We start from the raw sequence: 24,425 nt of genomic DNA on the forward strand, positions 1-24,425 counted from the left end.
GGACTTTTGTAGCATTAGATTAGTGTCATCCCAGTGTCCATTAAAAAAAATAAGGACATAGGGGCACTTGAGTGGCTCAGTCGGTTAAGCATCCAACTTTGGCTCAAGTCATGATCTCACAGTTCGTGGGTTCAAGCCGCGCGTTGGGCTCTGCGCTGACAGCTTGGAGCCTGGAGCCTGCTTCAGATTCTGTGTCTCCTCCCTCTCTACCCCTCCCCTCCTTGCGCTCTATCTCACTCTCTCTCAAAAATAAATAAGCATTAAAAAAAAAAAGGACATAAAAGCTACTGTCTGATTTGATTCCATTCCTCTTAGCAGCAACCATGGTACTGGCCTGGACCCCAGAATCCTAAACCAACTTTGAGGCTTCTGGAAACTATTCCACATTCTCAAATATATGGTCACACATTCCTCTTCTGGTCTGCAGTTTTCTCCAAAGGCCCTCACTGATTCTTAGCCACTCTGTGAGGGATGTAACATCCAACTCAAACCAGAACCTAACTCTGCTGTCATCACCCTTCCATTATAAAAAACAGAGTTACAAAGTTTGCCATTCTTAGTTTTAGTCCATGTCCGTCATTTATGACCCCGTTCTTCATTAAAAAACACAGCACAATTTCTTTTTCATTCACATCTTTATTAGTTTTGATGATCAGTACAACTGCTTTTACCTCAAGTGCAGTCATTCACTCCTTTGTGTTCTAGGAATTCTTGTTCCACCCTCAAATTAGAAAGATACCAGAGGCAATTTTTATTTTAATAAGCATGCAAAGAGAAAGTAGTAAAATTAAAAATAAATGGCCCTCCTTCAGGTAAAGAAAAATATTAGGATAAAGTCAGCCACCTTTGTGAAGAAGAAATTCAAATACTAGATCAAACTTTTTAAAACGCCCAGTTGAATGTGTTTTCCTTTCATTGATATTCAAAACCAGATAATCTTTACAGCAGCTAAAACTGTAATAAATGATGGACCTCTTGTTGGTTTTATTTAAGGTTTAAAAGGCATCATTTCAATTGTTTGCGTCCATAGTAGTTTAATTTCTGGCTTATGCTTAGTTGCTATATGATCCTCATACACATCTACTCCTACATATAGAATTACTCCTTACTTCTTTAAGATGGACAACTCACAAGATGACAATAGTAAAACTGAAGTTCTGTGAAATTTAAGATGACAGAAAAATAGTGTCAAATACCCATTTCTCCAGATCCTTACTCCTCCACCTGTTTCTTCTTCTTTGAAACCTTATTAGAAATGCTACTTTCATAGGAAAGATGACTATTACAAAGGCCAAATGCGTTCATGTTACATCTTGTCAAAGGAGCTGGTTTCTTGGTATTACACTCTTGTATTCATTGCTCTATGAGTGTGGAAAACTGAAATATACTTGGAGTAAGGAGCACCAAAAGGAGACAAGGAACCAAGCTCTCCAATGGCAGGTTTCCTTTCCTGAAGAGGGCAAGCTCCAGCAGCCTCATTTGAAGGAGGCTCTCACCACCCTGCCCTTGATAGGCTGTGGAGGGCGCCAATTCCCCACCAGGGGCACTGGGGGCTCATTCTCAGCGCTGGAGAAGAGGCTCCTCAGCTTTGCCATCTGCAAGGGGCAAGGGGAGACTGTCAGCACGACATTCTGGCCAAATGCACACATTCCACATGTGACAGTCGGCAAAGTCTGGCTTTTCAAACAAGACAAGGAAACCATGAAACCTGTTGGTCCAGAGTTATTTGGTTACCAGTTCCTGAGTAATATAAGGTCTTTCTCTATTTGTAATAATACTTTTCTTCATTTTGTATAGATCACCATGCCCTCTGGTCAAAGTGTTTTCCTTCGAATTCAGAAACAATTATTTAAATATAAGGGGTCAGTATGAAGCATATGCTTTATGTAGGAGGGGATGACAATATCAGTGCAAATAAGAAGTTAATGGGCCTTCATTGTAGAAGTTTATGGAGTATATTTTTTTAAAAACAGAAAAAAATTAGTTACACTATAATTAAAACTATTTTTTTTCTTATAAGAGGAAGAAAAATTTAGGAAATTATCTTCTGTATGCTACATTTCTACCCAAAAATGTTTTTAGCTTTATCCTTAAGAAAATTTCATTCCTCTTTCAAAATATGTACATGAGTGAACCTGACCATTAAATCTAATCTTTTCATTAAAAAATTATCATATATACTTGAGTCTGTGACTGGCAGAATTATAAAAACTGTCTTAAGTAAGGGAGACATACTGGTAAATACTTTACTATTAGACATTCATGATCTAGGGTGTGAGTTTCTGTGTTGCCCATTTGCTTTAATCTGTTCTCCATAACCCTGGTTACATATTTCTTCCTAAACAATCTTTCCTTGAAAGTCTCTCTGATAAATGTGGCAAGGACATTGATTAGACGGACACTAAGAAGAAAGGCTGTGGAAAGGGGTCAAGGGGTATTGGAAGCAGACAGACCAGAGCTGACTCTCAGCTCTTGCACTTGGCTGTGTGATCCTGGGCTAACAATTTAACCTTTCTGAGCCGCAACTTACTTGTCTGTAGAACTGGAAAAACCATATACACGTCACAAGGATGTTAAATCCCTTCCATTAGTATCCTTTTCCCCAAGCCTGTATTTACAATCTCCTAACCAGTGCTTAGTATTTGAGGGGCCTCCAAATTAACAAAGGCTAACTCATATTGATAATCTAAACCCTAAAGAGTTTCTAGAGCATGAATCCAGTCATCGTTCATTATCACAGCCACCTTTACATCATCAGCATTTATCCTGGTACTTTTGGAAGCCAAGTTTTAGAAAGCTGAAGAAGCTGACTGTAATTAACCAGGGCAAACTATGAAGTCTCTAGTCGTATAGCTGTTTTGTAAGCATCCGTTTAGCAGCTGTACATTTTCCATTTAGCATCTATATCTTATACAGCTAATGTAAGTGGCTCTGTAAGTCCGTGTGTCCTCAAGGCTCCACTCGTGGCGGCAGCTTACCTGGTCAGAGCTCACGGTCATAGGCTCCTTCAGCAGGAGCCACACAATGCACTCCTCACAGGGCGGTGTGGTGAAGGAGCCGTGGTAGGTCCAGTAGTCCCGGCAGGCAGGGAACAGGCAGGACGGGTCGAAATTTGTGAAGGGAGCCTCCTTGCCCTGGGAGAGAGGAGGGCGCAGGCTCAGTGAGCAGGTGCACCCACACCACCCACCCCAAGGGTTTCACCATTTTGTGAGAATGGATTTCAAATGCAATGGAAAAAATGGTACTGTTAAGCAAAGTTCATGACTTTTAGAAATAAAGGTCAGAGGGGGAAGCTGGTTTATGTTATGACTTTGACATAGTCATTGTAACATTTTATTCCCTATTAACTGTCAGTAGAACTATAATTCTATCATTTCTCAAGAAAAGGAAGAAAACTCACATGTAACTGCAGTAAAAATATTTCATATAAGTTAATGTTTAGGTTCACAATGCTAAATAAAAACCAGGCTCCCTTGAATATACTCAGAATACTTTCTGCGGTGATAAAACTTAAAAGCATTTTATTAGAACAATTCCAAAGGCAATTAAAATGAATCTGTTAATTAGAAGAGTCCACTGTTAAGATTTAAAATGTATAGGTGTCGCCCAAGAGAGAAAGGGCAAAACCAAAACCCAAATATTTAGTACTTCTCTAAGTGTGTGCATTTATGCATGCATGTGTGTGTGTGTGTGTGTGTGTGTGTGTGTTGAGGGCAGGGGTTGACCATTCAACTTCTCTTACATTTACTTCATTAAAAAATGTCATCTGACAGACTATGAAAATTAAATAGTCTGATATATGTGAAATTGCTCTAAAAATTATAAACCATACGAATACAATAGCATTTGTTTGTATACATATACTTAGCATATTCATCAAACTTAGTAACAGATTTTAAGTGAAACAAATACACTTGAAAATGTAAAAATAGGGGCGCCTGGGTGGCTCAGTTAAGCAGTTAAGCGTCTGACTTCAGCTCAGGTCTGATCTCACTGTTTGTGAGTTCAAGCCCTACGTCGGGCTCTGTGCTGACAACTCAGAGCCTGGAGCCTGCTTTAGATTCTGTGTGTCTCTCTCTCTCTGACCCTCCCCTGCTCACACTCTGTGTATCTCTCTCTCAAAAATAAATAAACATTAAAAAAATTTTTAAGGGGCGCCTGGGTGGCTCAGTCGGTTAAGCGGCCAACTTCGGCTCAGGTCATGATCTCGCAGTCTGTGAGTTCGAGCCCCGCATCGGGTCTGTGCTGACACCTCAGAGCCTGGAGACTGTTTCAGATTCTGTGTCTCCCTCTCTCTGACCCACCCCCGTTCATGCTCTGTCTCTCTCTGTCTCAAAAATAAATAAACGTTAAAAAAAATTTTTTTTTAATTTTTTAAAAATAAAGAAAATGTAAAAATAAAAATTGACATTCCCTGCTTTATGTTCTAGGAGGGAATATGATTTATTTTCACCTTTGTCTTAACTTTGTCCAGTGCGTCAAGGAACAGCTGGAATTCGCCTTTCTCACGTCCTATCTGTAAGAAAATAGGAAACCAATAATTATATTTTTCCCTTCTCCATAATCTATGATTGTCTTGAACACTGACTGTGATCCATCCATCTGCAACTAGTGTTTATAGATCTGCCAGAATATCTTGTACTAAGCAAAAACATAAGTTTATTTCTCCCCCAAGATGTTAGGGTATATATTTTTTGAACTAAACTTAGACACCAGGCCTCTGAAGTACAAAACCACAAAATCACATGATGTCCTTGACCTTCTCTGAAGTCATTCTTCTCTTTTTTATATATATAGAATTAGAGCTGGAATGGACTTGACCTATGTAAAACTAAACTTATTGTCTTTTGATTCAGACCTACTCCACTTCCTGTTGTGTTGCATTCAATCACTGAAAATGACCCAATGAGTTCAGGACATAAAACAAATTAGGTCATTCAAAAAGAAAGAAGCTAGATTTTCACCTCTGGCTTAAAATCTAGATTATGTTACTACTAAATTCATAGTGTTAATGACACTAAGTCCACTTTAAACCAAAGTTGGCCCAACAACACACACATTCCGTGTGCTATCTTAGCCTGGGATCATGTGAGTGGTGGCTTCCCTAGGCCGAGGGGATGTCCAGCCAGGGACTTGGCATCACAGTGGTTCCCAACATTGGCTTTTCTGGTTTCCAGTGTGATTGAAATAGAGTAACGGGAAAGGATAATGAACAATACTGTTTTTCTCTCCCCACCACCATAATAAGCTCCTTCCAAAGGCTCTGTCTCCATTGCCCTTACACACACACACACACACACACACACACACATTCATTCTTGAAAGAATTTAGAAGTGTTAGGGTTACTAAAGAATGGCAAAAGAAACATGTTTAAAGGAGAGCTAAATAATTTGAGCTGATCTTAGCAGAAATATCTTGATTAGTTGAATGAATAATGACATTCATTCCTCTCTCTCTAAATAAAAGGAAGGCGTGGATCTCATGCTACCTTAACCACTGGTAAGGAACTAAATTTTGGAAGAAAAAGGTGGCCAATTTTTACCTTACCTTCAGAAAAATGCCAACCACAGCTATCCCATCAGGCTGCTTGAGAGCTTCTCCAAAAGTGTTATACTTTGGATTCCAGTGAACCAAATGAAGCTGCAATGATACAATATAGGTTAGGAGGAAATTTTCTAGAGTAAAGAAATATGTATAAAATTATTCACAATAAACCCAATTGTAGTCTAAAGTTGTTGAACACTCTTATAGAAGTTGATAGAATTCTAAATATTGACATGCAAAATTTTGGTGAAATTTTTAATGGTTTAAACAAGAACTGTATAAAATTATTATAAGTAGATCTAGAACTTTGTAATAAGCTATCAGTGAAAGTTGAACTTTTGTTAAACTAATTCAAAATATTTATTTTAGTTTTGTACAACATTTAATTGCTCCTTTTTCTAACCAAATGAAACAGTGAAACGTACAACTATAAGCAAGAAGCTGCTAACATTCTAGAGTTAGAATTAATAGGGAAGTAGCAGGGGACAAACAGTAGGAAAATTCTTGGGCATTTTTATATCTACCTCCTTTTAGCATCCAGTGCTCAACAACCTGGTGGTAACCTTATCTTAATTTAGAACATAGGCACCAATTAAATTAGTCAAATTTCCCATATTGAGTTACACAGAATGGAAAGAGAATACAGCAGTTCACAGCAGTTAAAGATACTATATTCAAGATCAAAAGCGTTGAGATAAACCCATGTATAAAGGCCAAACTGCAAGCCTTGCCCAAGGTTGTAAGAAATTTACTAAACTTTCCCATTTTCAGGGGGAAGTGTCTAGAAGGCAGCCTTAATTATTTATCTTGTCATGGCTTTCTAGACGGACTGTAGAGCAGTGTAACGATCATAGTGAAGTGTACTTTGGGTCTCCTAGAGTTTAGTTTAGCCAGCAATTAAGCACTAATGATGCTGCCTAAGACCGTGTCCACAAGCGTCTCCAAGGTTCCTGCCCCAGCTCCCGTGTTGACCAGAACCTACCACTAAAAAAGAGTGCGGCAGTAAAAACCGAATGCTCCTCACCTCCAGTGCATGTGTCACTACCCCTTCCAGGCTTAGCTTTATAAAAACAAAATGCAGGAGGTTTGTCTTCTTCCTTGTAATTTGATGCCTTGATCTGAACTACAAATCAGGCTTTTCCTTAATGGATTAACCAAGAAGTGGTATTTGCTCATATTAAATTGTATGTGTATGTGTTTCTATCTATTCATCTATCTATATGTGTATATACAAATATACACATATATATGTATATATATATATACATATATATACATATATACATATATATATGTATATATATATACACACACACATATATGCACACCCTTCATTAAGAGACTAGAACATTAACATTAGCCAGAATTACTAAATGCTATTTTTAGAGCACTACATTCTTACAGAAGAGGCAGCTTAGGGCCCTGGACAAGATGATGAACTCTGTTGCCAATCTACATAAGGTAGAGTGCCAGGTTTAACACTCACCAGCCATGTAACTTTGTTATGTAGCTTTTCTGTGCCTCAGTTTCCTCATCTGTAACCTATCCCATAGAGTTGCTGAGGGGATCACATAAGTAAATACTTGTAAGCACTTAATAAATGCTAGCTATCCTTATCTTTTCTGTTCCATTCAGTACCTTGGCTTTTTTTTTTAAACTGCTATCCAATTTCTTAATATAACCTTGAAAATTTTCATGCATGACATAACCCATCTTCTCTTAACCATCTAGCCTAGACTATGTAGCGACTTCAGCTTATGCTAAAACTACTACAGCTCTTTTTCACAACTATGGGCTTGAAGGAGGAGTAGCGGATACTATTTTGTTGTTAATTTTCACTTGGCAGGTTTCACTTTGTGACCAGAGTGGACCATAGCAGTTCCTCCTACCTCCGCAGCATACTTGACTCCATCCACAGAGTGCTCGGAGCCGTGGTCATCCGAGGTGCCCCAGTGAAGATGAAATTGACGAAGCCGGTAGGGTCCAGTGAGAGGACCACCCCTCAGCACTGTGATTCAGAGAAGCTATGTCAACAGCGAACTCATGCTTCTTTTACAGAGTTTTACTTTAATTTTTTTTTAATGTTTATTTATTTTTTGAGAGAGATGGAGACAGAGCAGGAGCAGGGGAGGGGCACAGAGAGGGGGAGACAGAATCCGAAACAGGCTCCAGGCTCTGAGCTGTCAGCACAGAGCCCGACGCGGGGCTGGAACTCACAAACCGTGAGATCATGACCTGAGCCGAAGTCGGACGCCCAACCGACTGAGCCACCCAGGCGCCCCTACAGAGTTTTACTTTAAACAAGTGTTCTTATAGACAAAGTTTGCTGGGCAAAAGTCAGTCTGCTACTGTTCTCAAGCACCCTGGTCTGTTCTTGCAAAATAAAGTCTTGGGATATATCAAAATAAATGATTTCTCTTTTCTGTCTTATTTTTTTTTGCTTGTTTTATTATGTTTAAAACATCAATTTAACATTTATGACAGTAAAATTAAAACAAACAATGGGCGATAAGGATGCAGACTATCGACAAATGAGTTGGTCCTGCATTGCAGTGGGAAGAACATGACAGTTGAGAGGCAGGCAGATGTAGGTTCAAATCCTAGCTAATTGTGTGATGTCAGGCAAGTGGCTAAACTTCTCTGAACCTGTTTTTGCATCTCTATGAAGGTGATAATAATATCAACCTTTCAGAGCTGCCGTGAGGATTAAATGAGATTAAGGACTTTAAAGTGCTCATCACAGTGCCCATAAGTATACCAATAACTGAGCAAATGTGAATTCCTTCTCCATGTCTTGCCTCCAACTCCACTCTTCTTTAAGACTACAAGCAAGAGCTTTCATCCATACTCACACTGTGTCTACTCAAATGAGGTAAAATGGAAAATTCAGAAATTTCTCGGGAATTAGTCAATGGTGGATGGCTAAACTAGACAGTTCTGGGTAACATTAGTTTTTGAGTTTGTTGTCCAAATACCTCAACCCTTCACTTAACTTTGATCTCACTTCATTCACCTGGGGAGTGATTTACAGGTTCAAATATTTTCTGCAGGTCATTGGAAACTATGCAAAAATCCTAAAATCAAGATTTAGCAACAAAAGCTACATCAAAATAGAATTCAGAGAGTAGCTATTCTAGAAAGGATTGACCAACTATTGGTGCTGAAATGGCACACTGAAAGCCACATAATATAAATCTGAAACAATAGAGCTAGACTTGTGTGAGCTTGGTCATGTAGAAATAAGTGGTTTGATTCATAGCATTTTTCCTGTCCAAGCACTACAACAGTTATTTTTTGGGCACATGAATCCAATTATTAGGATAACTCATATGGAACTGTATTTCACCATTTTTGCTTACAAAACTGGTATTTTCATGTGGTTCAACATAATAGATACTGTTTAGTTTTGTCGTTTCTCCTTCAGAATGGAACTTGATTTAAATGGAGAAGGGAGAAAGAAATAACAGCAACATGAAATTATTGTTTAAGAAAATACAAATTTCCATGATATTTCTTATTTGGAGCCTTCTGGTAGGTAGGAATTATGACACTATGCTCTTTTTATAACATCTTTGAGAATACTCATTTATGTAAATCAGTGAGGATAATTTTAACTTTTTTACAAATGTGGTTGTAGGAAAACGTATTTTGTGCATCAATCATCAAAATATTAGATTCTTTCTTACCTCATTTACAGTGAAATAAAGCATTTCTAATTAGCCTTCTTTTATTTCTCTGACTTGCTTAATAGTGTTGTGAAATAAAGAGTTTTTTAAACATGTGATTTTTCATTTGCACACAGCACAAATCACTACTCACGAAATTGTCAGATACTTCAAAAACACTCCCCAAAAGGATTAATTATACGAACCCCACTGAAGCATTGAAGGCAATGTTCCAGACTCATCTAATGACCTTATTCTCTCCCCTGAATTGCCCCCCCTCCACCCCACACACACCCCAGAGGCAGAAAATGCTATGTTCCTTGCTTTGTAGGATGGTATCTCGGCCACACTTGGGAATGAGTGCCTTGCTCTCTAGGCTGTGGTCAAAAACCACAAGAACCCTTAGGTGTAGGCCATCAGAGCCTGAAGGACACTCATTTGGACTCATTGCCATCACCTCCCTATCAAGCTGCATTTCAAGAATGCATTGCCAACTTTTAGCTTGGGCAAAGGGCCATTTTGCAGCAGCAAAGTTGACCAAGGTTAGAGAGTGTGACATTCCTAGTCAATGCATAAATATAATTCTTCATGACTAGAGAAAAACAGAGTATCATCTTCATTTTCAGAGATGAAGTGGTTCCTTTTCCCACTAACTCTGTTACTGTGTCATAAACCTCATTGTGCCAATATGGACATTGAAAATGCCCATGTGCCTCTACCTAAGTGCCATACTTACTTGACCTATCGTAAGTATCGTCAAACACAACCCTGCAGGTCTTGCCGTTGTTCAAGATGGTCTTGCAAGAGCCAGGATCATAAGATGCTGACCATGGCAGCAGAGAAGGGTCGTGCCTGATGTCTTTAGTATGCAGTTCGATGGGCGACTGGTTGTCTCCCTTGGCAATTGGATAAAGTTCATGCCAGTGGTCAGGACCTAGGAAGTCAAGTTGAGGGCACGGATTTATTTGGTGGCACATTCTGAGCCCTTTCTAATAGACTAAACCAGCAAAATACACGGACAGTAGTCAATGATTATGAAAAGGCCTTGGATTTCAGTTTGGGCAAGACAAGGCTTAGCATTTAAGACCTTTTCATAGTTTTGTTAATAGTGAACCTAGAAACTATTTAACTCAGAGGAGTCCCTCTGCTTGCTCAAGAATACAGCCTCAAAGGCTTATTTTTGAGATGCACTTCATCACATGTCTTACCAATGCCATCTTCTATCATGTAGCAGGAATAAAATAACACTGACCACATGTGGTTTTCAAAGCACACCCATATTTCTTTTACCATGGGTTAGGCAGAAGCCAGCAGGCAGAGCAAGGATCTTAAACCAACACCAGGCTAAGAGAGGTTAAAGTGCTTGCCCAGTATCATGGAGTAAGGGACAATCAGAACTGGACCTCTCGTGGGCTGACTTCTCAGTCAGAGGCAGTGTGATCTTGAGCAAGTTACGGAGCCTCTCTCTGCACTTCAGTTTCCTCCAACGGAAGTAATAACGGCTCCATACCAGGGAGAACTAAATGAGATAAAGGTAAAAGGGTCAGCAGCTTTTGGCACTTGGTAAGTGCTCAGTAAATGTTAGTTTCCATCAACCCCTCCTCCCATAGTTTCCCACGCACTCCCTAGATTTGCCCACTTTCTATGCAATGCCAGGGGCTCCTTTGGCACTATCCCGGGACAGGGGGGAGGGGGTGGGTGGCTGCTCGGACTCACCGTTGTGGCTGGCGTAGCCCCACTCCTTTGCCATGGTCGTCTTTGTGGGCACCGGACCGCAGCTGACTTCTCTCCCCGGCGTCGTGCAGAGTCCCCGCGAGCCCGCGCCTTTTATATAGGTCCCCCACACACTGCATGGCCTTATTAGGTCAGTGAGGGTGGGGCGGGGGGCTAAACTGGATTGGGGTGGTATTTGGGAGGCGCGGTGGGGGGAAGCCAATGAATTCCAAGAGCTAGACAGCTGTTGGGCTCCGAGGGGGAGATGGGCGAAGGCCCCCACCCCCTCCCTACCCTCTCCCTGAAACCGCGGCTCCTGGCTCTGCTAACTCTCCCTCCGTCTCCCAAAGCTGCAGGGCTTTCTAACTAGTGTTGCCGCGGTGCAAAAATGCGGGCAACTTTTGTTTCCTCCTCCCTGCCTCCCTCCTGCAGGCTTTTTGTTGTTGTTGTTTCGGGAGGTGGGGTATCCTAACTGTGCTTAGCCACCAAATAAAATGTGCACCCCAGCAGCGCTTGCAGCCTCACTTCGAAGTTGCTTTTAGCCCAGGCTGGTTGTCTGGCTGCGGTCTGTGGACGCTTCTGGGAGTTTGTTTCGTTCCAGCGATCCGGTTACGGTGGCTGGAAAGAACACGTTTGTTTGCCTGACCCGTGTTTGACTCCCTTGCAGACAACTTGTAAAATGTTAGGAGCAGAGGATGGGAAGAAAGAGGCCGGAGGGAAGGTTCTATAACTCCGCTATCCTTAAAGATATTTACAATGCCCTGTCTTTGGAACCGCCCCAGGCAGCATTTCCCAACCTAGCGAGTCCCTTTGGTCTGCAGGACGGTGAGGGCTGGATCTCGGAGAGCTCCGGGAATCCGGGAGAGGTCTGCATCCTAGGTTCACGCAGAGCAGGAGCCTGGGACTGATTTACCCCTACTCCGTGAGCCTACCTCTGCTCACGAAAAGTCGAGAATATTCTGGAGTGTTGGAAGGCCACAAACATAGAGTGAGTCATATTGTTTAAAATGTAGAGCCTCCTTCTCCAAGAAAGAATGAAAGATTAGAAGAAAAGGAAGAGGAGAGGCTTCCAGAATTGCTTTGTGTTTTTCTCTGTCCCTCCCAAGTTGTTTTAGAATATGATGACCCAGGCGAAAGGAGGATGGAACTGGTAGGTCCAATGTGCACAGAGATATATTTTTAAATGTCTGGTTATGGTTTACATTGAAGAAGTCAATGTACTACATATTTGTAAGTCTGAGAGTATATTGTCAAATTTCTTCTTTGTTCTAGGTCAGTAATAATACTACTTACAAAAAAGACAGCAAAGAGACGTGAGACTAATTTCAGTGCTATCTTGAACAAGGTTGCAATATACATTTCCTTAATTGCTTTGACTTTTATTGATGCTAGCATTTTGTATTTGGGGATTACTAACCTTGAAAAGGAAATCTCTCATCATGGTAAAGATAGCTCATCCCCAAGGCATGTGGAATGACTGACCACACTCATAACCTGGACGCCAGGGGAGTCACTCCCCGGCGTATTTTTGTGACCAGGGATCATTTGATCCACACAATAGCAGTGTGGAATCAAGAACTGAGATAGTTCGGAAAATCTAAGCGAACAGCAAAGCAAATGCCCTTAGACTCTGAACTCAAATATGTCAGTGTTAGATTAGAAAACCTGCAGATTTGGGTTGTCTGGGGTCAACTTTCTGCTTTACTGTGATAGTGTGGTGCTATAGTTTGTAGTTAATGGAGGTGTTCTATATTTCTTATTGAGTACATAACTATTTGTATCAGTAAACTATGATCTTGCTTCAATTCATTAAATCATAATCTCTCTTTTTCTGGTATGTGTAGTTAAAATTGGTAACTACATTTCATGTTATTTGATACAGTGGTAATACAGATAAAGTGGATTTTTTTATGGAAGTATAGTTGACATACGATATAATATTAGTTTCAGGTGTACAACATAGTGATTGGATATTTATATACACTATGAAATGATCACCCTGGTGAGTCTAGTTACCAACTGTCCCCATATAAAGTTATTACAATATTCGTGACTATATTCCCTATGCTATACTTTACATTCTGTGATTTATTTATTTTATAACTGGAAGCGCATACCTCTTAATCCCCTTAGCCTATTTCAGCCATCCATTCCCCTCTTCCTCCACACCAGCAATTACTGGTGTGTTCTCTCTATTTATGAGTCTGTTTCTGTTTGGTTTTGTCTGTTCATTTGCTTTATTTTCTATTTCTGTTTGGTTTTGTCTGTTCATTTGTTTTGTTTTTTAAATTCCACCATAAGTAAAATCGTATGTATTTGTCTTTCTTTGTCTGACTTATTTCACTTAGTATAATACCCTCTAGGTCTATCATGCTGTCACAAATGGCAAGATTTCATTCTCTTTCATGACTGTGTAATATTCCATTGTGTATATACCCCACATTTTCTTTATCCATTCATCTGTCGATGGACTCTTAGATTGTTTCCATGTCTTGGCCATTGTAAATAATGCTTCAGTAAACATAGAGGTATATATCTTTTCAAACTAGTGTTTTCTTTTTCTTCTGGTAAATACCCAGGAGTGGAATTGCTGGATCATAAATTTTTGGAGGAACCTTCATACTGTTTTCCATATTGTCAGCACTATTCACATTTCCACCAACAGTGCACAAGAGCTCCCTTTCCTCCACATCCTCGCCAACACTTGTTATTTCTTGTCTTTTTGATACTAACCATTCTGACTGGTGTGAAGCAATAGCTCATTTTTGATTTACATTTCCCTGAGGAGTAGTGATGTTGAGCATCTTTTCATGCGTGTGTTGGCCATTTGAACATCTTCGTTGGATAAATATCTGCTCAGGTCCAGATAAAATGCTTAATAAAATCTTTATACCAAGCAAGGCCAATAATCCAGGAATTCATCATATTGTTATTGTTTATGTATAGACAGAATTTTAAAAATGGGTTGTCAGTCAAATATCATATGACTTCACTCGTATGAGGACTTTAAGACACAGAACAGATGAACGTAAGGGAAGGGAAGCAAAAATAATATAAAAACAGGGAGGGGGACAAAACAGAAGAGACTCATAAATGTGGAGAACATGGGGCGCCTGGGTGGCGTAGTCGGTTAAGCGTCCGACTTCAGCCAGGTCACGATCTCGCGGTCCGTGAGTTCGAGCCCCGCGTCAGGCTCTGGGCTGGTGGCTCGGAGCCTGGAGCCTGTTTCCGATTCTGTGTCTCCCTCTCTCTCTGCCCCTCCCCCGTTCATGCTCTGTCTCTCTCTGTCCCAAAAATAAATAAAAACGTTGAAAAAAAAATTTTTTTTTAAAAAAAAATGTGGAGAACAAACTGAGGGTTACTGGAGGGGTTGTGGGAGGGGGTATGGGCTAAATGGGTAAGGGGCACTAAGGAATCTACTCCTGAAATCATCGTTGCATTAATGCTAACTAATTAGGGTGTAAATTAAAAAATTAAAATAAAAAAAGAAAGAAAAATAAAGATTTTTAAAAATAAAAAAATGGGTTGTCATTAATCAAAAAAAATAAAAGACTCTCCACAATGAATAAATAACAAATTAAAGACTGTACACAATGCCATATAAATTCAAATAAACACTAGGCAGAATTTGCAAAATGAAGTATTTAATAGTTTAGGTGTCATCGTCTCAAAAAATGATGGTTGGCGTTTTCATTGTATTTTCCTATAAGAAAGTTAATAAAAATTGGAATTTTAAAGCAATTAACACCAAATCATGTCAAAATAATGTATTTTTCTAGAAACCACAAACTAATCATTCTCATCTTAAATGATTTGCTCCAGCACGTTTGCCTGTAAATTTCAAAATTCCCTGTCAACAGTGCAAAAAGATCATTTTTTAAAAAATTTCTGTTAACTTTTTTTAATGTTTATTTTTCGGAGAAAAGAGATAATCACAAATGAGGGGAGGGCAGAGAGGGAGGGAGACACAATCCCAAGCAGGCTCCAGGCTCCAAGCTGTCAGCACGGAGCCTGAGGCGGGACACGGGACTGAAGCTCACCAACCGAACTCACCAACCGCAAGATCATGACCTGAGCCAAAGTTGGACACCTAACCAACTAAGCCACCCAGACACCCCAAGTGCAACCATTTTAAATTGTGTCAAAGACTTTGAGATTTCTGGAGATGGCTTTAAAAAGAAAACTGTTAGGAATACACAGAGATAAATAATGCCAGAAAAAGAGCCAGCAATGATTAACTACAAATTCTTTCCTAGCATAGTGACAGCCTTCCTCCCAGCATTATTATTGATGTATTGGGCAACTTGTAGGATTTTTCCCCCCCAAAAAATGTACTTATACAAGGAAAGGAAGAGCAAGGTCAGAGATAGAAAGTGAAAGAGAAACAGAGTGACAGGCAGATAGACAATAGAGCCGCCAAGAAAGATCATTTGGGTAAACAAAAGTTTTTGGTGGGTGGAGTGTCTGAATTGTGGAAGTTTCAACTAAGCCAAAATGACTAATAAAAATCAAAATTTTAAATTAATGTATTTAATTTTCACATATAACATAACTTTTACCTTCCTCCCTGACAATGTTTTGTTTTTGTTTTTGTTTTGTTTTTTTCCCCCAAAAACAGAATTGGAAAACTTGGCTCATCACATTATATAGGACCATGATAGACTTAGTTCCTGAGTTTGTCACCAGTAATAACTCTCTTGGATTGGATCTTAAATTTTGGTTGCTGTTAATGGCAACTTTGTAGGAAGACTTGTCGCATCTGATGTCCCTTACTAACAATGTATCTATCTGAGATAGTTACTTTATTTGCAAGGGAGGAGCATGAATCCAAAGGTGAGGACCCCCAAAACCTATGTAATGAGGTTTGATCAGGGTTTATAAACTTATTTTCTTTTAAATACAATTTTTTCTTTTAAAATGCAGTAATAGCGGGGCTCCTGGGCAGCTGAGTTGGTTAAGCATCCGACTTTGGCTCAGGTCATGATCTCGCAGCTAGTGAATTCAAGCCCGGCATGGGGCTATTGCTGATAGCTCAGAACCTGGAGCCTGCTTCGGATTCTGTGTGTGTGTGTGTGTGTCTCTCTCTGCCCTGCTCATGTTCTGTCTCTCTGTCTCTCTCTCAAAAATAAATAAACAATAAAAAAATTTTTTTAAATAAAAAAAATAATAAAATGCAGTAATAGTATCTTAAATAGAAGAAAATTCATTACACTCTATGGTATCTTTCTTAGGATCAAGTTTAGATGGTCAAATTTAGTTTTCAATAACTTAATCTAGCATTTGCTCGCAAACTTAAGTGGACTTGTGTTTTGCTTTGCCATTTCATAGCACTTAGGTGGCTGTTTGCCCAAATTTTTTTGGTCTCAGATACGTTATCTGTGAAACAGAGAATAATGCCTGCCTTACAGGAGTCTGATGAGGCTTAAATGAGATAATACAGTAAAGTACTTATTACAGTGTAGGCCAATGTATTTAGGACTCAGAAAAATTAGTACCCTTCTCTGGCCTTGTTCTTTTTATCCAACTTCTCTTTGAGCAGACACCTGCTCTAAATAACCCTTGTTCCTTGTTGGTCATGAACAGTGCTTTCAGTGCATATTGCAGAGCACAGGTGCTAACCCGCAGACATCACTAGGATGAACTGGTGGAAGATAAAGTTGATACCCACAGCATTCACCTTCTCCTTGAACTACTCGGAGCCTCTCAGTCTAATGGCCACCCTTCCCAGGGTGGGAGTCGAAGTAAACCTTTTTAACCACCTGTGACCAATTATTTGCAAAAAGTATTAATCTAATATAACAAATTTAACTGAAATTCTAAATACTGTAATAAGAACTAAATATAATTCCTACAAGGCTTAACAATTCTCTGGTATACTATTTGATAAACAAGTTTTTAAAAATAAAATTCAAACTCTTTTAAATGATATTCAGGGGACTTCAAAAGTCTACCCTCTCTACTTTTTAGCTCTAGCCTAGCCTTTCCTTCCAAATTCATCCACCCTGCAATTCAAGGCCACGCTGCTGTTAGATTTGTATTGATTTTTTTGGTATTATTTTTATTTATTTTAGGGGGGTGGATTTCGGGGTACTGTTTAATACTGTTTAGTTAGCCACTTCTGGCTTTAAAGCATTGCTCTCCTAGGCTGGTCAGATAACTTTTCAAAATAATAACTGCCTTGGACACTTTACTTGGTTATTAGCAACAAACAAAGTAATAGACATACACACACTTGAAACTAACATTTTGCATTTATCATTATTCTCACTTCACAAATTTAATGGAATGAATGCTTAAGAGCTGTGGGGTTTTCATGCAGGAAGAAATGCAAAGTATTATTTTAAAAAATATATGGCACAAACTTGATAAAACTAAAATCATGGCATCTTAAAGACATTAGAGACTGCTTTTCATGAAATTTCTGAATAACAGAGCCAAAAAATATCTGCATCAATTGTTTGAATATTGAATATCATTAGGTATTTATTTTTCCAAAAATAAGTAATCAAGACTAATAGGAATTTTTGCATTAATAACATATACCACACAGCTATTTTATTATATTTCTTCCAAATAAATAATGAAATTTAAATAACCTACTCTTAAAATATTTTGTGTTGACATAAGTGCACAATTTTCAGTAGTTTTCAGCTCTAATTGCTGGATAATTGACAAATAAAATTGTACGCTGTTTAAAGTGTCCATCATAATGACTTGATGTACGTATACATTGTGACACAGGATTCCTCCCATCTAGTTGATTAACACATCTATCACCTCGCCTATTTATCTTTTGTGTGTGTGAGAGAACATTTAAGTCTACTTTCCTAGCGAATTCAAATATACAATATAGTTTTATCTCCTGTTGTACCATGTTACACATTAGATCCTCGGACTTCAGTCATCTTACAGCTTAAAGTTTGTATCCTTCTACTGATCTCTCTATATTTCCACTTATTATTATTTTTTTTTTGTATTTTAAAAGTAAACTTCCTTCTATAGGAAAGGGCTACTTAATATCTTCATTTCCTCCAATGTAGATACTATTGACCCTAGGATGAACTGTTGATTTTATGTTCCACTAAGAAAAAAAGTGCTGTCAAGTAAGCCATCACACACAGCTTTTCAAAAAGTCCTGTCAATAGTGTTTCAACACGCCTCATACCCTAAGACTAAGGTGCGATTAATTGTTATCTGTTGTCTAGAAAAAGTTCTTTGGATGCTTCTGATTTTGCCTCTAAATGATAAGGACTATCTTGTCATTGTAAAAGAGATGTAATTTCTGTTTAGATACAGCTTTATAATGTTGTTTTTTACTTTTTTTACATTCTAATGCATCCTCTTGATTTGTGATGTTTGGGGGGGAAATGATTGTTTACTATGATATAATATTAATGTATTTCATAAATTGCAATCACCTGAAATCCCTGCATATAGTTTGGTCTTTGGTATTTAAATAACTTAAAACTAATATGAAATTTTGACATAAATTTTCTCAAAACAGAAACATTCTTAGTTAACTATTATTGCTGTAGAGAAGAGCACACCTGTGGAACATAATGGTCAGCCACACACTCCTCAAGGTGATTATAATACATTTGTGTAAAACAGAAATTAGGAAGGAGGAAATTCCAAATAGAGAGCAAACTGCTGCACTGAGCTATTGTGTTTGCGTGCTCTGGTACATAAGCTATCTACCTTGTTTTAGTAGAGGTATGTTTATGACAAAATCTTTAACATATCCTCTCTGAAATGCTAGCTCAACATCTCACCAAGTGGTCTCTCTGTGACCTTGAAAACCAGAATGCAAGATGAATAGCTAATCATGTGAAATTCTATAAACCAAAAAGTGATGAAAAGGATCCATATAAACATTGATGTCTAAAACAAATGTGGTTTTTTCCATACTAGAACAAATATTTTTATTGACTCTAGACCAATTCAGTGTGTAACTAGAATTGAAACTTCTGGAATTATAGTTTCCTATCAGAATTAGCTGTAGTAACATGCACTTTTCTTCATGCATCAGAAGAATCATGTGAATTCAAAAGGCTTTAAGGAATTTATATTCTTTATTTACATCGCTAAAATAAACTCGCTTGTAAGATCCAATATATTTTAACCTTGAAACAAAATATTACTAATAGAAACCAGAACTAGTTTTTTATAATTTTAATTGTTCACAATATCCTATTGAAAATGGAATATAACTGAATGAAAAGTACTTGTATGTCATGTAAAAATGAATTGCAATGTATAGAAGAGCCAAAGCTGCTTTCTCAGGGCAATGAAGGCTTTTCATGTCTCACACTTTAGAAAAGAGAACCTAATTATTGCTGGTTAATATTTATGAATGCCAACAACATGGAAAAATTGGAACATATATCCACACGTAGGGCCAAGAAAGTTTCAATCGAGGCTTGATACATAAGCGCAGACAAAAACCAGTGGGAAAACAATGGGTTGGTTGGGGAATAACATGATCGGGGACCAGGAGTGTCCTGCTCCTGCTTGGAGAAGATCTATCTTGCCACCTCTGCAGTTAATCCCTCATTAAACTCCGATGTTCTACTGACATTAACTCTTAGGACAGTTTATCCCTCTGTACTATCAGAGCTTGAATCCTCAAGGGTGGCCATTCTGACCAGATTTTTGGTTTTCAGTTTCACAGTTAGTAATCACTTATTATTGACCATAAAGACATTCTTCTTTTCAGAAAATACCAAGGAAGGGGTAGAGAAGACAAATAATTCACGCCGAGAAAGCTCCATTCAAATGAGATGGATGAACCTCGCTGTCCCTCTTGGACAGAAGCACACATATGAATACCTTGCTCACAGCCAGATTGATGCACATGGCTCTTCCAAAATAAACAGAACTAGATTCTTTGTTTGGCAACCATTGTATTCAGACTCACAATTACTTTTCTAAGGTATTCTTTTTTCACACAGGGATCAGAACTGAGCCTGAGAGGAACAGCTGGTCAGATTTTTTCATCTTTGGCCTAAGTCACAAACTTCCCACATTGATATTTGATTGAGAGGGTGAGTAATGGGCATTGTTGCCTGGGGCTCGGTACTCAGATTGCAACCAGCAGCACTGCCTAGTTGGGGACAGGGTGATGAGAGAAACACATGGCAGCTTAGCATGTCTGATATTGTACAAACTCTCCCCTTGCCATAATTGAAAAATGGCATGAGCTCCAAAGTGAACTTAAAAAAAACTGAGTTCGCCAATTCTGATTCAGGAACAACCATTTCTTCACACTTTCACATTGTTGAACTGTTGTGTTACTAAAATCTATGCTGATTTTGTTAAGGTACATTATTTAGTGAAATAAAAAAGGATCTCTCTTTGGTAGCAGTAACCTAGAAAGAGTTGTTCATTATTACTTGTCCTGTAAAGAATTTTATTATCCTTTTAACAAGGATAGAGTAATAAGAATTGCATAAATATAAATATGGAAGTGTGTGGAAAATATAAATTATAATAATATATTTCACAAATTTAATATACCTTGATTTGAACATATATCTTTAATTTAGGTTTTACTACACATGTAGATAAATGACATGCCACAAATCTTAGCATGAATCCTATCTCTCAGAAATGGTTTCTATGCCAACCACCAGACAGAAACTTCTGAAGTCACTACATTCCACTCCATAATTTTAAGTCATTACATCGCATAAGTGTATTTATTTTGTTCAGTGACTGGTCCAACACTGTTCTTTAGCCTATGACATCGGTGACTAATCATAGTAACTACTACTTCTGAAGTTCTTATTAGTATATTTGACCTACCAAATCAAATAAATTCTAAATGGAATAATATGTATCAAAATCCAATAGGTTTTTAAATATATCTAAAGAATGCGTTCAACACAGATCTTTAATGCTTTCTACATGTCATGCTCTGTTCTAGGCACTGGAGATATACTAAGGATGAAGAGAGAGAGACTGACTGCTCCCACTGAGTGGGTGGTACTGATGAAAAGCAAGTAGACAATAACCATGTGGCTTATCAGGAATAATCCACTGGAGAGACTGGAAAAGAGGCATCCTCTGTAGGTGTGATAATTGTAGAATAGTTTCCCGAGGAGGGGAAATAAAAGAACTAAAGCATGGAAAGCCATTGGAAGAATTCAAGAAAAAGCACTTCCAGTGGAGGAAACTCCAAGAACCCTGTAGCTGGAGGGTGGTAATCTGAGGAGAGGGTGTTGCAAAGTGGAGTGAGAAAGGATGGTACAGGCCAGGTCACGTAGGTCACAGTGAAGAGTAGATCTTTGACGTTGGTGCAATGGCAAGTTATTGGAGAGTGTCATGCTGATGAGGGATATGACCTGATTTGCCTTTGCAGATCACTGACTATGATGTGAAGTAGAGCTGGAGGTGGTAAGCAAGGAGAAATATAAATTTGCATTATTATGATTCTAGTAAAACATTTTCTTCATGAGATGAATCTACAAATCTCAGATGGAGTTCATAATACCATTAGTGACATTTGCATGGCTGCACATGAGAAAGAAACAGGAAACAAAACTCAATTCTGCATTTCAACATGATCACCATTAAACTAAGACAATGAAAATGCAGAAAAGTAACTATTTTCCTCCATGCTTGGGAGTAAGGAGTGGTTATCAGTTAGAGATTTGGGTTACCTAGTAGGTCATTGGTATTGACTACTACCCCCACCCCCCGTGACCTCCATTTTATGACTTCTCTTAAAACAATATCTGAAATGTGAGTAGCCCAGAGGAGCCTGAGAGAGGGAGCTATAAACTTCTCCAGGCTCCTCCCAACTAGAGGAAGACCAGGAGCCAGCATACCTGTAGCAAGAGGGGGTCTCTGTAGTTAAGCCAGAGCAAGTTTTTGTTTGTTCACTCATGTGCTTTTATTTATGTATTTGGTACATTGGTTGTAAAATAGAATTAGACCACAAAGCGTTGAAATTAACAACTGGAACTCAGACTTCCAGAGACCTGGGTGCCGCCTCCAGCTCTGCCACGTACTTGGGGCCAGTAACGTCCCAGTGCATGGGCTCCCTCGTTAGTAGAACTAGGAGAATGGAAATGTGTTTGTCTTATAGATTCATTAAGATTACACATGCAGAGTACTTAGGAATACTACCTGGTATTAATAAGCATTCACTAACTAGCTTAAAAAACATAGAAATGCGGGGCGCCTGGGTGGCGCAGTCGGTTAAGCGTCCGACTTCAGCCAGGTCACGATCTCACGGTCCGTGAGTTCGAGCCCCGCGTTGGGCTCTGGGCTGATGGCTCAGAGCCTGGAGCCTGTTTCCGATTCTGTGTCTCCCTCTCTCTCTGCCCCTCCCCCGTTCATGCTCTGTCTCTCTCTGTCCCAAAAATAAATAAACGTTGAAAAAAAAAAATTAAAAAAAAAAAAAAAACATAGAAATGTAAAAATAGATAAAAATTTTGTCCTGAGTGAATTAGTTCCCAATTAAATGAAACTTCATGAAGGCAGAAACCAGGACTGTTTTACATATATATTGGGCTTATAACCATAGGCCCAATACCTAGCTCAGTAGCCATAAAACAAATACAGTTGAAGAAAGGCAGGCAGGCAAGCAAGAAGGAAGGAATTCAGAGAGGGTAGAAGGGAGAGAGGAAAGAGAGAGAGGGAATTTCTAACTAATAGGAAGTGAATTGTTTCAAGGAGAATTACTTTCACTCCCATTAAGCAAAAGAAATTGTTTATAGTCAAAAGTATCTGATAAAAGACTGAAACGTGTTAAAGATTTCTTGAGATTATACAGAACTAGAAATGGAAATCTAAAACTGTGTGTGTGTGTGTGTGTGTGTGTGTGTGATGCACTGAAGATATTGCATTTATGTACAGAGTGCATTCTAGGGTTTGATTTCAATTTCCAAAATATGCCTCTAGATTACTCACTTGTCTCGATTTCCACTGCTATCATACCAGTCTAAGCCCTAGACATCTCTCATCTGAACTATTGCTCTCTCCTGTGTGTGCCCAGAATATGTGCTCGCTTCAGCAGCACATGTACTGTGTGTACCCAGAATATACTAACCTCCTTCTAGCCGCAGAGGCTTTCAGCTTCTGTCTTCTAACTAAAGTGCTCTTCCCTTAGGCTCTTTCCCATCATTCAGGCTTCAGCTGAAAAGTCACCCGTTCAGAGTGTCCTTTCTTGGCCACCCCATCTAAGTAGATTCTTAATTTTTATGAGAGTACCAGGTGTATATTATTTCTTCTACTTATCAAAACCTATAGCAATTTCATTTATCTGTTTCCTAAAGTGAATGATGAATGAATGAATTTATTTCTGATTTAACCGTACCTGTTATCTGAACTAGACAATAATTTGTTGAAGCCAAACACTGTTGACCTTTCTCTCTTTCAAAGACGTAAACTTTGTGATGGTACCTACAAGTTGAAGTTAAGCACACGTTTTTCCAAACAACATGTTAGAGACCATCTTTTAGTCACTGTTTCACTATTTATAGGAAATTAAAATCACCATGCAAGTTGCAGGAAAGTCACCTGCCTAACACAAGAGTAAATACGGTAATTTCCATCCCTTACTCCTTCCATTCTTTCATAGGCATCTGCCAGCATGGCATGCATATTGAAATCCCAATTCAGGAATGAAAATCTGAAACCAAGCTATCTGCTTTTGTGTACTCTGGCACTGCATCATTTAAAATAATCCAAGAATGAAAATATGAGCTAAGCTGTTTGCTTTTTTAAACATTGAGCGTGTCAATCCTGAAATTCCACTGGACAAGCATTTACTCTCCACAAAGGTAAGAGTTCCTGTTGACCTTGAATTATTCAGATGTCTAACAATACAGTACCCTCCAATATATGTTCATTCTGAACAAATAGAATTTGGACCAAATTATGTCACGATCACAATCAATTATAGCTCACTAAATAACATAGAGATTAAATGTTTTTAGGAGAGCATTTAAGATGTGAGGCTCTGAAATCATTGCACCCTGAGTTTGAATGCAAGCTCTGGCACTTACAAGGTGTTTATCCTTGAGAAAGTTACTCTGCCTGTCTAAGGCCCCAGTTTCCTTGGTGATAAAATGGGGATAATGCAATATTTCATTAAGATCTTCTTAGGGCTAAATATAATAGTGCATATAGAATATTTACTATAGTAGCTTTCTTAATACATATTAGGTGATGTAATAATAATAATTATTATTATATTATATTATATATTATATATAATATATATAATTATTATTATTGTTACTGGCTTTTTTAGTTCAAATGGATCTTACAGGTTCTTGAGTCCAAACTTCAGTGAAGTTCCAAGAATCTCCAATTTATGAGTGGTCATCCAGACTCTTCTTGAATGAATGTAGATTATTCTATGTTCCTCAATTTCAATTGTTTGCAAATAATTTATGCAATTTTATTGTCTCATTTGGTCCTAGTTCTGTCTGTTGGAGTAAACAGAATTAGTTTAACCATGAGCCCTAAGATATCCCTTCAAATCTTTGAAA

At 38.5% G+C, this 24,425-nt stretch overlaps 1 protein-coding gene and 1 long non-coding RNA gene across 5 annotated transcripts in view; one reads left to right on the top strand and one right to left on the bottom strand.

Annotated features, from left to right (window-relative positions):
• Positions 1 to 616: 616 nt before the first annotated feature.
• Positions 617 to 11,080, bottom strand: CA3 (carbonic anhydrase 3). Its single transcript, XM_025922638.2, has 7 exons — positions 10,927 to 11,080; positions 9,947 to 10,144; positions 7,435 to 7,553; positions 5,549 to 5,641; positions 4,454 to 4,516; positions 2,979 to 3,134; positions 617 to 1,595 (listed from the first exon to the last, which is right to left on the bottom strand). Exons 1-7 carry the CDS (start codon positions 10,958 to 10,960, stop codon positions 1,476 to 1,478), a joined length of 783 nt encoding a protein of 260 aa, XP_025778423.1. The 5' UTR covers positions 10,961 to 11,080; the 3' UTR covers positions 617 to 1,475.
• The window catches only part of LOC147572011 (uncharacterized), a 15,982-nt gene continuing 1,798 nt past the window's right edge, over positions 10,242 to 24,425 (top strand). The window contains exons 1-4 of one of the 4 annotated variants that reach the window (XR_015246749.1): positions 10,242 to 10,773; positions 19,875 to 19,967; positions 20,849 to 20,994; positions 23,510 to 23,711. This is a non-coding gene — a long non-coding RNA (uncharacterized LOC147572011). Of the gene's footprint in view, positions 10,774 to 11,004; positions 12,074 to 19,874; positions 19,968 to 20,848; positions 20,995 to 23,509; positions 23,712 to 24,425 lie in introns of those variants that run through there. The other 3 variants (XR_015246752.1, XR_015246750.1, XR_015246751.1) reach the window with 3 other exon arrangements.

Source organism: Puma concolor, chromosome F2, assembly GCF_028749965.1.
Source record: "Puma concolor isolate L17-30 chromosome F2, mPumCon1.1.hap2, whole genome shotgun sequence".
In the NCBI taxonomy this organism is placed as follows: Eukaryota; Metazoa; Chordata; class Mammalia; order Carnivora; family Felidae; genus Puma; species Puma concolor.